The 14,433-nt window shown below is 52.3% G+C and overlaps 2 protein-coding genes across 2 annotated transcripts in view; one reads left to right on the forward strand and one right to left on the reverse strand.

Annotated features, from left to right (window-relative positions):
- SNX22 (sorting nexin 22) overlaps window positions 1-4,040 on the forward strand; it is a 4,790-nt gene extending 750 nt beyond the window's left edge. Inside the window, exons 2-7 of the mRNA XM_030886929.2 lie at window positions 177-260; window positions 648-752; window positions 1,532-1,626; window positions 2,867-2,899; window positions 3,085-3,152; window positions 3,452-4,040. Coding sequence (XP_030742789.1) covers window positions 177-260; window positions 648-752; window positions 1,532-1,626; window positions 2,867-2,899; window positions 3,085-3,152; window positions 3,452-3,573 — 507 coding nt within the window. The 3' untranslated portion in view covers window positions 3,574-4,040. The remainder of the gene's footprint in view (window positions 1-176; window positions 261-647; window positions 753-1,531; window positions 1,627-2,866; window positions 2,900-3,084; window positions 3,153-3,451) is intronic.
- PPIB (peptidylprolyl isomerase B) lies at window positions 4,013-10,482 on the reverse strand. Its single transcript, XM_004716287.2, has 5 exons — window positions 10,311-10,482; window positions 9,544-9,657; window positions 8,572-8,665; window positions 4,727-4,911; window positions 4,013-4,320 (listed from the first exon to the last, which is right to left on the reverse strand). The coding sequence occupies exons 1-5, from the start codon at window positions 10,443-10,445 to the stop codon at window positions 4,198-4,200; spliced, it is 651 nt and encodes a 216-aa protein (XP_004716344.1). The 5' UTR covers window positions 10,446-10,482; the 3' UTR covers window positions 4,013-4,197.
- Between the last annotated feature and the right edge of the window lie 3,951 nt (window positions 10,483-14,433).

A 14,433-nucleotide genomic window follows, 5' to 3' on the forward strand; every position in this document is an offset into this window, starting at 1 on the left:
GGAGGGCGTCGGGGGACGCCTCGTTGAGGGTTTCGGCACGCCGGGCGTGCCAGCCATGGCGGGGGCACAGGACAAACGGGCGGAGCGCAGTGTTGGGTGGGCCTGCCCCTCTCGCAGGTGTGTGGGACAGCAGTCCCCGGAGAGCGGTCCTAACGCGCCCCCTCGCCGCCCGCCAGGTATTTCGAGTGGAGGTGCTGTGCCGCGGGCGCAGACACACCGTGCCGAGGCGCTACAGCGAGTTCCACGCGCTGCACAAGCGGGTGAGGGGGCACCGACGGCACTCAGACCCCGGCCCGCCCCTGGGAAGTGGGAGGACGAGCTCCGGTCCCGGCGCCACTCCCTTCACACCCCTGTCCCCCCACCCCCACCCCCGGGCTGCGGGGCCACGGTCAAGAGGGTATAGGGGACACGCCGCAGCCTGCAGCCCGCACTGCCCCTGTCCCGGTGGCTGACCCGCCCTCTCTGGGGCATCTGGAAAACTTGGGGTCGTCCCCATCGTCAGTTCCCCGGGACATCCCAGGGTAGAATCCATTTGAGGGGCGCGGGTGGGGAGCGGGGAGCAGTGAGGTGAATTGTTGGCTGGGGTAGAGCGGGTCCAAGGGCTCAGCCAGGGATCTGTGACGCCCGGTGCAACCCACCCCCGGCAGATCAAGAAACTGTACAAAGTGCCTGACTTCCCCTCCAAACGCCTGCCCCACTGGAGGAGCCGGGGCCTGGAGCAGCGACGGCAGGGCCTGGAGGCCTACATCCAGGTATGCGCGGGCCTGTCTCCTCTGCAGGTTCCCGAGCGCCCGCGAGTCTGCTCACCGTGCTTCCTGGGTACTCTATCCCTGCCAGGGACTGTAACGTTGAAAAGACGTGGTGCTTCTGTGGGTTTGGGGAAGAGACAGATGCCAGCCATGACTAGAAGCAGAGTCTCTGATGTGATGACAAAAAGGGGAATTGTTCACTGTAAGATTAATAAGTAAGCACAAGCAAACCGGTGCTTGCCATGTTAGTTGGTTTTCCAACACTTTATAAGGCATAGTGGGTGAAATGAGGAGAGGGGTCCATATCTTGAGTATGGATGTGACCGAGTCCAGTCTCCGTTTTTCTGAATAATCTGCCCAAACATTCCTAGCTGGCTTGTTGAAAGGTTTGAAGGAGGTACCTAGGAGGCAGGTGGTCTCAGTTCAATGAAAGTTTACTTATCCTATCCAGGGTGGATGGGTTCTTTGCTGTAGCCGGGGGGTTCAAAAGGGCTCTGAGCTTAATGCTCTGCTCCGGATGCGTTAAACCTGCTAATCATTTCCAGACGTTTGCATTCACTCCCTATCCAGTCAGTTCCGGAGGGCAGGGTAGAACTCTTCCCCCCCTGTGGGTTTGAGAGTGTAACTCTGTACAGGTGTGGGTTCTGAAACTAATTCTACCTCTGCCAGAGCAGAAAGCCTCCTTTCTCTGGCACTTGGAGGTGGTTGACCAGGGCTCCAGGTCTAGGTTGCGAGGTTACCAGACTGAGCCTAAAAAACATTTCCTTTGCCCACCTCTCCAGGGCATCTTGTGCCTGAACCAGGCTGTGCCCAAGGAGCTCTTGGAATTCCTCCGACTGCGGCACTTCCCCACGGATCCCAAGGCCAACCACTGGGGGTGAGCACCTTCCATGGGCCTGGGCTTGGCCCCGGAGAGGGGACAGTTTGGCGGGGGGTGGGGGTGGGAACCACCCCACTTTTGCTTCTCTCACCTGCCAGGCCCTATCTGGATCTTCCTCCTGCTGAGGCCTGTCTCCCTCATCAGTTTTATTTTCCTTTGCTTTGTTTTAAAAATATTTTATTGTGTCTCAGGTGAAAGTTTACACAGAAAATTAGGTTCTCGTTTAACCATTTGGTACAATTCTGACATTATTCATGATTCTCACAATGTGCCGATATTCTCATTCCTTCCAATCTGTCTAAGTCTGCTCGCCTTCTCATCGTTCCTTTTGGGTAAATGTTGACCAATTGTTATCATGTGGTTGATTGTTTACAGGTGATATTGTTTCTTTGATAAGCCCATCTATTATTTGGCTGAAAGGTGACCTCAAGGGATGTCGGCAGTGCCAGACTCGAAGGGTATCTTTGGGCAGTAGCCTTTAGTCCCTGTCAGCCCAATAGGTCTGGCCTTTTTTAGGGATGTGAATCTGGTTCTACATTTTGCCCCATTCTCTCTGGCACCTTCTCTGGACCTAGTGAGTGATTGGGTGGCAGCAGCAAGGCCCCCTCTGGTTCTGGTCTCTGGCTCAAGCTGTGTGTCCTGTGCACTCATTTCTCCTGGAGTCTTTGATTTCCTTCGCTCTTTTTGCACCAGAAGAGTAAAGGCCGGTAGTTGTGTTTTACATGACCGCCCCCCAGCTGGGGAGAACTCTGATGTTCTCACATTAGGGACCGTGTTCTACCAACTGTCCAAAGCCTTTCAATCCCGTGAAGTGCCATTGTTCACTGTTTGGGGTTCTCAGAAGCCTTTGTACTTGTGCCCCCTTGTGCTTCTTGACACGGACTCACACTTTTGAAGCCCCCTCCTACATGCAGCACAAACATGTACATACCCAAACCTGATATAGTTATACATGCGTGTGCTCACATATGCCTTCCTACAACTGTGTGACGATGCACACATTTGTGGGGTTATTACTCTTGTAATTATCAGCTTTCTTGAGCCCTTAGTGATGGGGCTGAGGTTTTGTTTGGTTTTATTTGGACAGCCTTCGTTACACCAGCCACCTCGGGAACCGGGCTTGTTACAAATAGAAGCAGTGGTCCCCTGAGAGGAGAGGTTGTGGGCTGGTCTCCGCGCTCCTCACTCTCCCCTGGGCATCTCCAACGTGCTTAGGGGACTCTTGTCTCTTTCACAGGGCCCTGGGAGAGTTCCTGCCCAGCAACAGCAGGCAAGTCCACGCCCTGGCTTGCGCCTTGCTGCCTCCTGGTGGCTGGATGCTGGGAGGGGACCTGGCCTGTGCAGCCTCTGTGCTCTAGGTGCAAGGTTCCTGTCCCTCCGATCCAAATGGGTCCATATTGCCCACCTGCTTGGGGCTCAATTTCACCACCCCTCCTGGTACTTTCTCTCTCTCAGCCCACAGCTGCTCCACCGGCCTGTCATCAGCTTCTGCACAGACCCCTACGTGTGTGCCCCCTCTTCAGGTGAGGTGCCTGCCACCACCCACAATCCGTACTTAGGGCCTGGGTCAAGCAGACTTGCCATTTCTCAGCTCCAGGGCCTCCCTGGCCACAACACCCTCCTCCTGGCCCCGCCAGGCATACCAGCTGGTTTTGCTCTCTCCCCTAGGTAGCAGTGCCCTGGAAAGCCAAGGCCTCACAGGGGGTTGGCCCTGCTGCCCTGCTAGCGATCCTGCTTCGGGACAGCACAGCAGGCTGCAGGCCTGGGGCCAGGCCTGTCCTTACCCTTCTCTGTGACCTCCCTCCCTTCCTCCCTCCCGCAGAGCCTCTGCCCAGCGTGGTGGTGAGTGGCGTGCTCCAGGCCCTCTACAGCTGCAGCCTCAGCCCTGTCCATGCCCAGCCAGAGGCTGTCTGTCCCCCAGCTCCTTTGCCATCCATGCCCTGACAGGCCCAGAGGCCTTGGGGCCCAAGATAGTCCCACCTGTCAAGACAGATATATGCCTCAGTCCACTTGCTTGGTCTCGGACCAAGGTCTTACCCACCCAGGGCTCAGAACTCAGCCTTCACTGGAAGCTGGGGAGCAAAGGTCAGGTGCTCAAGAGCCCAGAGGACTTGAGTGAAGGGAAGCCGTGCAGAAGTAGGCTGTGACAGGGCAGAGAAGGGATGTCTTCACCGGAACCACAGTTTAGAGAGCAAACACACATCAAGTGGAGGCTGGGTGGCTGGCAGTTTAGAGGGACTCTCACCTGATTCAGTGTGCATCTCGCCTGGGTACAAGGTCAAGGTCAGGCAGGTACCAAAGGAAAGAGCTGCCACCACAGACCTTGGACGTGTGGGTGTGGACTTGGGGGAGATGCTGCAGCGCTGGGAACCCAGTCCACATGCAAGTTATTAAAAAAAAAACCACCTTTATTTTTATTGGTCAGTGTTGGTAGGAGTTTGTTACAAAATGGGGCCTGTGGGATGTGGGGTGTGGTCCACTGTCAGCACCAGGGCAGCACAGTGGTGCCCAGGGGCAGCCATCTTCAGCCCCGAGGGCAGTAGTGCCGCAGAAGGTCCCTGGACCGCTTCACTCCTTGGCGATGGCAAAGGGCTTCTCTACTTCGATCTTGCCACAGTCTGCAATTGTCACATCCTTCAGGGGCTTGTCCCGACCATCTGTCTTGGTGCTCTCCACTTTGCGGACCACATCCTGGGAGGGAGCGGGTGACAGAGGGAGAGTCAGGTGGCCCACTGTATGGCCCAGGGGACTGAGACCCACATGGTCAACAGCACAAACCTGCAGGCACCACAATTCTGGGAAGCTCAGGATCCAGCCCAAGGAAGCTGCAGCTTGGTTTCTTTTGAGCGTAACCCAGTTGGGGGTGGGGGGTGGGGGGAGGTGAAGACAGCCTCCTGGCTGGGCTTGGCCTATGGCTCAGGAGGGTTTGGAATTTGCATCTACAAAATGCAGGCTGTTCTTTCCTGAGACCTCCCAGGTGAATAGCTAGAAGCCCTAGAAAGGGGGTGGAAATAAACACATGGGGCCCCTGCCCCTGGGTCTGTGTGGGAGCTCTGGGGAGGGCTGGTGGGGTTCAGCCCCAGCCTTCAGGACTCACCATGCCCTCCAGCACTTTGCCAAACACCACGTGCTTGCCGTCTAGCCAAGATGTCTTGACTGTGGTGATGAAGAACTGGGAGCCGTTCGTGTCCTTGCCCGCGTTGGCCATGCTCACCCAGCCAGGCCCGTAGTGCTTCAGTTTGAAGTTCTCATCTGGGAAGCGCTCACCATAGATGCTCTTTCCTGGGAAGGGAGACGCAGCCATGGGGTGGGGGACGGTAGGGTAGGGTGAGGAGAAGCTAGAATGGCCCAAACCAGGCTGATTTTTAGGATGAGGGTTCAAGAGGCTCAACCGATCTTCTGAACCAGGTCAGGAGCATAAACACATGTCCCCTTCTTGGCCTAAGAGCCACACTGTACTACTTGGAAGCCAAGCTGATTCCACCAAAGGCTCACGTGATGGGTGATTTAGAGTACTGTGTCATGGCTTTAAATAAGGGGCTTGTCATCAGCTGCCCTCGACTAGCTTGAGGGCACTGCCTGCCCTGGAGGTCTTTGGGGAAGACCTACTGTGCAGGATGCAGGTGTCCGGACAGGTGGGAGAGGCTAAGAACACTCCAGAAGAGGAAAACTACTATGGATGGCCAGCCCGTCTTCCTGAGAGCTCGCACAGGGAAGACAGTGAGGTACCTGGCAAGGCCACAGAGGAGGGCTGCCATTTAGGTTCGGGGAGTTGAAAGCCTCCACCAGTGACAGAAACAAACAGTGGTGGTGAGTGTGTCCCTCTGGGCACAGGAACCAGAGTGGCTCTTTACAAACATTCCAGAAGGTACCCGGCAAACCTTTTTTCCCTGTGACTTCCCTTCAGTGACTAACCAGGTGGTAGTGTATCAGAGGCCTCCAGGACCTGCCGCAAAGGTGGCCTTTCTGTTTTGCTTTTACCTTTTGAACTTACTTGCACACGAATTTGTTTTTATGAAAACCAAGCTGATTTTAACTCACAGAGATTTAGAGTTCCAGGTAACACTGGATTTAGAGTTCCAGGGTTTCTAAGGTCACGCTTTCACGGAGCAGCTGGTGGATTTGAACCACTGACCTTTTGGTTATTGATCAAGTATTTAAGTGCTGTATCACCAGGACTCATGCTATCAAAGCAAATTAAAAACAAACAAACCAACAAACCCCAAATTCACTGCTATTGAGTTGATTCTTACTCTTAGCAACCCTGTAAAACAGTGTGGAGGGGAAATGGAAATGCCCCTTTGGGTTTCCAAGGTTGTGAATCTACGGGAGCAGCCAACCTCATGGTTTTCTCACGGAATGGCTGGTGGAGTCCAACCGCTGGGCTTTGTGGTGAGCTCAATACAAACCCCGTTTAAAAAAACAACCCACGTAGGGCACCTTCCACCCCAGTCAGTACACCAACTTTCCACAGAATGGGACCAAGGCGGCAAGCTCTTGCCTGCTGCCTATCAAGGGCTGGCTGAAGAGCAAACAGAAGAGAACAGAGAATTAGTAACCGGAGGAGGCGCGCAGACACAGTCCACAGGGCTTCAGTGAGGAGCTCCGGCCAGGCCGGTCAGCTTCAGGGCACTGGGCCAGACCAGAGTGGGGATGGTGAGGGGGATCTCAGCCCGAGTCCCATCCTTTTCCCTCAACCAGAGGGTCAAGTCACCATTACGAAGTGACCCCTGGCTAGGATGCTAGCTAAAAGCCTCCCCTCTTGAAAACCCTTTTGGTAAATCTCTGCTAAGTGCCAGATTTCAATTGCCGTTACTCTCCAGAAAACCCCCAAGATCTAGGGGCAAACACTTTGCTAAGATACAGTGAGTTCCACACTCAAAGGGATAGTTCTTCACTTCAAACTCAACTTCACCCCTGACCTTCCCTGCAGACTTCAGTTCTTCTCAAGCTCTGTCACCAGCACACTGCCAGCGTTGTCCCTGGGGATCCACCCTTGCCTCTCTACACCTGCTCCCCACACTGCTGTGATGCTGGCCCACCAAAGCACTTCACACATTCAAAACAAACAGGAGGCAGAAGCAAAGGTGGTCTGGCTCTCGAATCTGCTCTTACCCCACTAGGACATACTCTCCCCGCTTGGGGTGAAGGCCCACAGCACCCTGCCCAGGGGCAGCTGCCGCAGCCCCCAGCCAATCTGTTCCAGCCTCCCTATCCAGGCTTCTGCCTCCACAAGATTTTGTCCAGCTTGGGGCACGGTCCCACTCTGCAAGTGTCCACCAGGTCTGCCTGGAGCCTATCTCTGTATTCCCCAGGCCAGCTTCAGGCAAACTGCTAAGCCAAGACTGGAGCTGCCTCATGAACCTTCATCCTGCCCCCTCAAATCCTCCCAACTCTCCTCACATTCTGAATGCCACTTTCTGATCATCTTGGCCGGAAGTGCCGCCTCTGCCTGTCAGTACACAGACAATGGCCAACTTTACTGAGGACTCCCCACGTCCCAGGCTTATACTCAAGCTTTCCCAGGAGCCCCCAGTCCCCACTCTCAGCACGCTCACCTTCACGAGAAGGAAATGGAAGCTCACAGCTGCACCCACTTAGCAAAAAGAGTGACAAACCCTCAAGATTCGTACACAGTTCGATGGCCTAATGAACCATGCAGAGCTCAGCCACCGGCACCCGAGCCCAAGAACTAGATGATGGCAGCACCGCTACACCAAGGGCTTTCCAAAGGAGCCAGTGGAATCCTGGGTAGAATGGAGAAGAACGTGGAACTAAACTCAAGGTCATAAGAAAGATCAAGTTTAGTGGTCAGACTGAAGGAACTCCTGAGATTCTGGCCCGTTGTCACCCTTGGACTTTGGAATGAACTCACTCCCTGGCTCAATAGTCATCCAAACAATAGACAGGCCGAACTGTAAGGTGACCAGGAGGGCTCGAGGTACACACTCCTCCTAAGAATCAAGCTTGTGAGGGAAAAAAGGCTGTGTGGACGTTAGGAAAGGTTAGAAGAGGAGGCATGGACGCAGGAAAGACGGGGCAGAAGTGGGATGAGTGATGTTTTACTGTGGAGATGGCAGTCCCCGACACGAAACAAAATGTATGACGTGGTGCTTCCATTCCTTCACAATTATTGCACTGGGCATGGATTTGCTCAGTAAACAATAAAAAGTCAACAAAAAAAACCCACGAAGCAAGGTGGCAGAGCCTGGATCACACCCAGGAGTGTCCGAGGACGGCAGAGTACAGGCTCCAGGTCCGTCCTGCCATCTCCCACGGGTCCCTCGCTAGACCCCAAATCCTGTACGGTGGGGGAGCTGTTTCCCCTCATCCTACCCCCTCAACAATAAACCACTTGAGGGCAGAATCTGTGTCCCAAGGCCGAAATGGGAAGGTAAAGGTAGTGCTTGGCAGTGAAAGGCAGCAGCTGCCTGCCCTGATCTCTGGGTCCCAAGCATCCACCACAAGCCTTTCACTGATGGAGTGCGCAGCTCCCCACCTGCAACTGTGGTCTTGAGACAGCAGGCTGCGTACCCAAATACAGCGACAACTATAGGTTTGTCCTATGTGTACAGAGCACCATCTGGTGGAAGAGTGCCAGGGCGCCATCCACCACAGGAGTAGGGGCTTGCTGAGTGGTCAGCACAGGCTATGTGTGTCTGACTGAGAATCCCCGACAGTGTCTTCCCTTTGTTCCCTTCTCCCAGGAATATCCAGAGAAAAGGCACCTTCTATAGCCCTAGATCAGGAGGTCTGCCACTTGGGAAAGACCCTCTTAGGTTTATCTGACCCCACTACTCCCTCCCTCTCCTTTGTACTGGATTCCCTGGACACAGCTGACTCCAGTGCAGGGAGGCCTGTAAGGCCTGGGCTACCCAGCCCAGGCCGCCAACCCTCCCACCCAGATGGACAATTCCGCCCAGAGGAATGGGAGGAACTCACCTCCGGTGCCGTCTCCCCGGGTGAAGTCTCCACCCTGGATCATGAAGTCCTTGATCACACGGTGGAATTTGCTGTCCTTGTAGCCAAACCCTTTCTAGAAAAAATGGGCAGGTAAAGAATTGGCACAAGACACTCACTAGACCAGTGGTTCTCAACCATCCTAATGCCTCGACCCTTTCATACAGTTCCTCGTGGTGGTGACCCCCCAACCATAAAATTATTTTCGTTGCTACTTCATAATTGTCATTTTGCTAACGTTATGAATCGGGCGACCCCTGTGAAAGGTCGTTTGACCCCCCCCAAAGGGGTTGTAACCCCCGGGGTTGAGAACTGCTGCACAAGACAAACATTAAACAGACATGAACCCAGCCCACACAATTGCTGCGCCCAGCAGAGACACCAGGCTGGCCCGGGTGACACTAACATGCTGATGGTGTGAGGCACACAGGCCAGGCACAGCCAAGACCCACAGCCCTAGAGCAGCTCCAATGTCATGCAGTTGGATGTCACAGCACAGCCCTTCTGCCTCCCAGTTCTCATCTTCAGGAGAGCCGATGCAAGAACAGAGACTGAGACGGTCCCCCGCTGGCCCAGTGTAAAGGGTAGGTGGAACACACACTTCCTAAAGTGGGGCACCTGGCCACCTGGCAATCTCTGGGCTCTGCATTGTAGCCGAACACTCTGGTCCAACAGGCCACAGACTAATGTCTACAAATTTGGTTAGTGCAGTGTCTTAAAGATGCAAAATGTCCTGGAAAAAAACGATGACCCCCAAATCTATAGATTTTTGGATTTAGGAAAGGGCCACTTCCTTCAGAAAAAAACGCCACAGTATTGGGTTTGGGGCCAACTGTGAGTCGGTGCTGAGCGGAGGGGGCGACAGCCTGGATGGGCTGTTCTATGCCGCCCAGTCTGCTGCAGACCGTTTGCTGACTTTACTTTGAGGTGACTAGCTCCAGTTTAGTCACTTACCTCTCCTGTGGCTAAGGCCACAAAATTATCCACTGTTTTTGGAACTGTCTTGCCGAAGAGACCGATGACCACCCGGCCTGCATCTTCATCTCCAACTCGTAGGTCAAAATACACCTGAGGGAAACGATCATCCCAAACTTAGGCCCTCTGAACTCGCTTGACAGAAGCGCCACGGGGATGCGTGAGAACACAGCCACCCATCTTTTTACTCTGCTTTATACCCGTGCTTCTGTTTCTGGTGGAATGAAAAATATAATGAAAGATCCAGGTGTACCATGTGCCCTCCACTCCCGTAATAGGTGTGTTTGCATTCCCTTGACAATCTTTGCTTTAAAGAAACGATGGGTGTAGATTCTAGAAATCAACATTTCAAAAAACCTAGGGAGGCCGGGCCTAAGCGCTTGCAAGTGACTGACTGCAGCGTGGCCGAGGGAGAGAGGATGGATCCTGAGGCTGGCAGACATGCTGTTTCACCATTTCCCCGCAAAGACTGTCCCAACGCAGGTAGTGAGGGCCCGGCTGCGCACCCCGAGTCTGGGCAGGGGTAGGGGGGGGTAGGGGTGTCCCACTCGGCCTTGTTCGCCAAAGGACGGCCCAGACGCCACGCGGGTGCAGCTGGGAATCTCGGGAGGGGCCGAGCCAAGTCCAAGTCCAGCCAGGCCTGGTTCGGGTCCTAAATGCCTTGGACACCACGGACCGCACCCTAGCTGGTGGAAGGCGGGTCCCCCAGGGCCTCGTCAGGGAAGAGGAGAGCGGGGAGCCCAGACCTTAACGGTGACTTTGGGCCCCTTCTTCTTCTCATCGGCCACGGAAGACCCCGGCAGCAGCAAGAGGACGGCGGAGCCCACGATGAGGGCGGCGGCCACGAGCACCTTCATGTTCCGCTCCGAGAGACGCAGCATCCACCAAGACAGGGGAGCACGGCCCCGGGAGCCACCGGCCGGAAGAGGGAGGGCACCCGGCGGCTTGGGTCCCGGCGCTGCCACCGAACGTGAACAGGGGAGGGCCGGGGCTCCCAGCGGCCGCCCAGCAGACGACGGGCTCCATGACTCCCCTCCGGGCCGGCCCGGATGGTAGGTCCGGGCGGGGCGGGGCCATGAGCTGCGGGCTCGTGGGTGGCTGCCACGTTATTGCTACCTGATTGGACTCGCCCTTCCTACACGCCCACCAATAGGAAGCGGACCAGGCACGGCCCTGCCCCGTCACTGCACGGGGATTGGCTCGCGCAAGACTACAAGCCCCAGCGTGCGGAGCCGCTCCTCTGGCTCCCGAGGGGGCGCCTTTTGGGACGCGGCGGCGGATGCTTCCGGGAGGAAATCCCAGCGTCCTGAATTTGGGGAGTAGACGCTGTCATTGTATTGGGCCGAGGGACCGCCAAATTGGGCTATAGCAGTTGCTTCCAAAAGCCAAGCGCACTTTTCCACTTACTCAGTTTGACTTTATGTAGCTCCTTTCAACTTGTTTTTCAAGCTTGTTTGGAAACCCATTTCTTTACCATTATTTTTCTCTCCCCTCTCCAATCTTACTGTGCTCACTACAGTATGAATCAAAGCATTTTATTACCTACCCTGATTCTTTTTTGTTTGTTTTTTTGCCTACGCTGATTCCTAACTTTATTTATCCAAGCAAACTACATTTTTTTGTGAACCAGAGACTCTGGTGCGTGTATGTTGTACACAATTTAGGGACTTTCTAGAAACCTTAGGGAAGACCAGTTGTCAGATAACCCATCATTATTTCATTAACACACGGTGATATTTTAGTCTACAACATATACTTTGGAAGAATATAAATCACTCTAAAATTTAGGAGTATTATTATCATTGGGCATCTTTAAAATAAGTTTAAAAAATGTGTTTTCAAAGATTACAGATACTACAAGTCTGTACAGTCCAGACTATAGCAGGCATGCCTCCATTTTAGCAGATGTCCTTTGGGATCAGTTTCCCTATGTGTGGTGCTGACGTGAGTGGGAGGCCACCAGCTGCACTAGCTAACTTGTCTTCCCCACACCAAGGTTCCTGCAGTCAGGAGTGGAGTGACCACTGGTCAAGTCTCTCTTAACAATATGGCATTTGCTGTATCTTGCACATCCTATCAAGTCTAGGTAAACTGTTGTTGGCAACAATTATCTCCCAGCACTCCCCATACCTTGTACTCTCCCCCCCCTTTTCTCCTGTCCAGTCTCCTTTCCCATGCACTGGCCTCACACTGCCCATAGCCACTGAGGCAAAAATGTTTACACCAAAGTTTCCAAGCACAGGGGCTAATGTTAAAATGGCTGAAAAACAGCCTGCCCCTCCCACCCTCTCCCCACATCTGGAGGACTACCGGTAATCAGGTTGATGGATAAAATGCTGTCAGTGTGAAAGTGTTTGTTTTTCTTCCATGATCACCAGCTCTTATTTGCCTTTGAAAAAACTGAGCGTACTGAACTGGGATCAGCGCCTATACTGGCAGCTTTGTGGTTATATATGCACTTGTGATTTTTTATGATACATCAGAGTGACATGTTATATATGTAGACATCCTCCTCGTTAGACAGTCATTCAAAAAACTATTATTTCAACGTGTTCCAGAGCAGATCCCAACTTCCTGTGTTCATTTACCTGAGAACTAAAAGGACACACGGTCTAACATGTGTTAATACTCAGAATCTTCAGGAATAATGTGACCTACGGAAGAGGGCAATGTTCAATTCAAGGGGATGATGCACAAATGCCACGGATTATTCTGTTCACAGGAGCCTCTATCACATCGAAGTTGGTCCCGGCTAGATCACACACCAGCCAGAAATACTCACAGTCAACAGACCAAGCAAGCAAGCAGAACTAGCCAAGAAAGGTAAGACATTTTATTTTACATACAAAAAGGGTGCAAACTGAGTCCTTTCCACCCCAAATTGGGGAAGAGGTATACTTAAAGATCACATTTGTGTCTTTTCATGGTGCCTTAGGAAATGGGCTATTCTGAGATCACCTATCAGGACCCACTTCCATTTTCTCCAAAGAAGGCTACTTCCTTTGCAGAAGGCTCTTTCCTAATGATACACAAACCCCTCTCACAGAGGAACCATATCCAATACACTTGTAATTGACATTCATGTTCAAAAATACTACAAGTTTCATTTTCACAGCTGAACTTTGCGACCAGTGCCAGGGCTTATGAAAACATGACAGATCTAAAACAAAAGGTTAAAACAAAACAAAAAAATCACTTAACAATAATCAGACACACCCACGCATCAATTAAAATTGATTTCCACAGCTGATTAAAACATAACTAGGTTTTTGTTTTTAAATTGCAATCAACATCCCAACATCTCTTTAAAAGTACAACAGGCAAAAAAACAGACAAAATAATATTATAATAAATTAGAGCATGTAATACATCCAATGGGGGTAGCTGAATCAACATTATTTTCCACTGGGGGTTACTTTTTTGGTTTCATCTCATCTTTTTGGCTGTCACTCGTCCTGATATAAGTGAGCTTGTTCCCGCAGCCAGCATGCTGCCACCTACACTCACTTGAAAGATGTGCTTGTCACATGTTACTTCCGAGAATACTCAGGAACATCTGGCTCCCCACAGCCAAAGCTGTCAGTCTTTATGGGCATGAAATGCACACAGGTGAGTGTGCACACCCACACACAGACATCCACCCATCTGTAAATCTATTCCCCCAAAGAAATGGCTCATCTTTCCTGAAACATTCCTAACAGATTGATAAACCTTCTAAATAAAAATAAAAAAAGGCTCTTGTGCAAGGGCTGGCCTGGGGTTTGGTCTGGAGCTCGTGAAGAAGAGGAACACTGAACATGTCAAGGTCGGGGCAGTCAGGTGTGGAGGACTGCAGTGTCGTGGACACCCTCTGCTCTAAGACGGAGAGGTGACGGGGATGGCACCAGCAAAGCGACTGCTGAGGAGTGAAAGGAGAACAACCCGAGACTCTGTCCGCAGAAGTGGTTTCTTTTCAACATCAAGTTTGAGAACTCAAGCTAGAAAGACATGGAGTACATGTTCACTTTTCCATTTGTAAGCTGATCTACAAATACTGGAGGGGTTTCCTGGTTGCTTTGAGAGGAAATATTAAGTGAACTGCTACTGTCCTAAATCCAGGGAACCTACTCACTACTCTGAATACAATGGAGAGAACTATTCTTTTGCACTCAATCACCAGCAAAGGGAGTTCAGAAAAACGGAAAACAATTGAACAGACTTCCAAGATTCCTTATTTGTAGCGACAACACTGCTCAAAATTCAAAAGGGCCTCGGCTTCCTCAAAAACAACTCTTCCCTCCTCCCTGAGTCCCACATATATAAAATCAAAACAATCTCAGTTGATCTCTATCAACCCCCTGGGAAGACTGGGCACCACTGGCTATCAGGCCCTGGCAGAGTCTGCAAGAACAAGAATCCCAGAGATAACTGCCTGCTGCTCACAAAACCAATCCCAGTGGGATGCCAGCTTAGCCGGGCCCCCAAGGCATTCCTGGACGACCTGTTCACCTAGGAGCAATGGTGGGAATGGTGGCAGTGGCCTGGCAAAGACGATGTTTGTTGGCTGTGTGACATGCCAGGTCCCTGTCCCTTGAAAGTTGAAACTCTAGTAGTAACTTGGTTCTGACAGTGGAGAGAGAGTTGTCAGGACACCTGACTGAGAATAAAATACTAGTTTAAATATGATCACAGATGAGGTGACTGGGACACAGGAGGGGTTGGGCTTGCGTGAAAAGATCAAGTGAAAAACGTAGGCCATGCTTGCTCACTGGAAGAGGAAATATTTTATCTTTTATATTAAAAAAAAATAAGGCTATGATCTTTAGTAACCACTCTGACATCACATGACCAACATTGCCTATTTCTGGCATTCAAAATGGCTACTAATGC

The sequence above is a fragment of the Echinops telfairi genome, unplaced genomic scaffold (assembly GCF_000313985.2).
Source record: "Echinops telfairi isolate 266 unplaced genomic scaffold, ASM31398v2 ScPeMD7_4048;HRSCAF=4782, whole genome shotgun sequence".
NCBI classification, from domain to species: Eukaryota; Metazoa; Chordata; class Mammalia; order Afrosoricida; family Tenrecidae; genus Echinops; species Echinops telfairi.